The 942-nt window shown below is 50.7% G+C and overlaps 1 protein-coding gene across 1 annotated transcript; it reads right to left on the reverse strand.

Annotated features, from left to right (window-relative positions):
- Positions 1-401: 401 nt before the first annotated feature.
- Pmar_PMAR005021 (hypothetical protein) lies at positions 402-863 on the reverse strand (the record flags this gene model as incomplete). The annotated part of the gene is made up of 1 exon (XM_002786648.1): positions 402-863. The coding sequence occupies one exon, from the start codon at positions 861-863 to the stop codon at positions 402-404; it is 462 nt and encodes a 153-aa protein (XP_002786694.1).
- Between the last annotated feature and the right edge of the window lie 79 nt (positions 864-942).

Genomic DNA, 942 nt, shown 5'->3' on the forward strand with positions numbered 1-942 from the left:
TGAATGCATTGGCCGATGCTAGCAATTCTGTTGCTTCCATTGAACCGTCAAAACCTGAGTGGGTCTGGAGTCCAGACCCACTCAGGTGTGGCTTTCGCGAGTTCGTAACTTCGTGCTGTCGATGAGAACCCGTTAGGGTTGCGTTCTGTCTGCCTCCCCGTTACCCTTTGTCTGGACAGTCCGTGATCTCGTAGTGGTCTCTTCATAATGTATCCTTGAATGGGATAGTCCTCGGGCATAGCGGCTCTATTCCATATGTATCCTCGAATGAGATAGTCCTCGGGCATAGCGGCCCCATCACATATGTATCCTTGAATGAGATTGTCCTCGGGCATAGCGGCCCCATCACATATGTATCCTTGGATGAGATTGTCCTCGGGCATGGCGGCCCCATTCCATATCTATCTATGAATGGGATAGTCCTCGGGCATAGCGGCCCCACCACATATGTATCCTTGAGTGAGATTGTCCTCGGGCATGGCGGCCCCATTCCATATGTATCTATGAATGGGATAGTCCTCGGGCATAGCGGCCACACCACATATGTATCCTTGAATGAGATTGTCCTCGGGCATGGCGGCCCCATCACATATGTATCCTTGAATGAGATTGTCCTCGGGCATGACGGCCCCATTCCATTTGTATCTCTGAATGAAATAGTCCTCGGGCATAGCGGCCCCACCACATATGTATCCTTGAGTGAGATTGTCCTCGGGCATAGCGGCCCCATCACATATGTATCCTTGAATGAGATAGTCCTCGGGCATAGCGGCCCCATCACATATGTATCCTTGAATGAGATAGTCCTCGGGCATAGCGGCCCCATCACATATGTATCTATGGATGGGATAGTCCTCGGGCATAGCGGCCCCATCACATATGTATCTATGGATGGGATAGTCCTCATACAGTCCTGAATAGTCCTGAATCTCTGATCTGTGA

This window comes from Perkinsus marinus (genome assembly GCF_000006405.1).
Source record: "Perkinsus marinus ATCC 50983 genomic scaffold scf_1104296931360, whole genome shotgun sequence".
Lineage (NCBI taxonomy): Eukaryota > Perkinsozoa > Perkinsida > Perkinsidae > Perkinsus > Perkinsus marinus.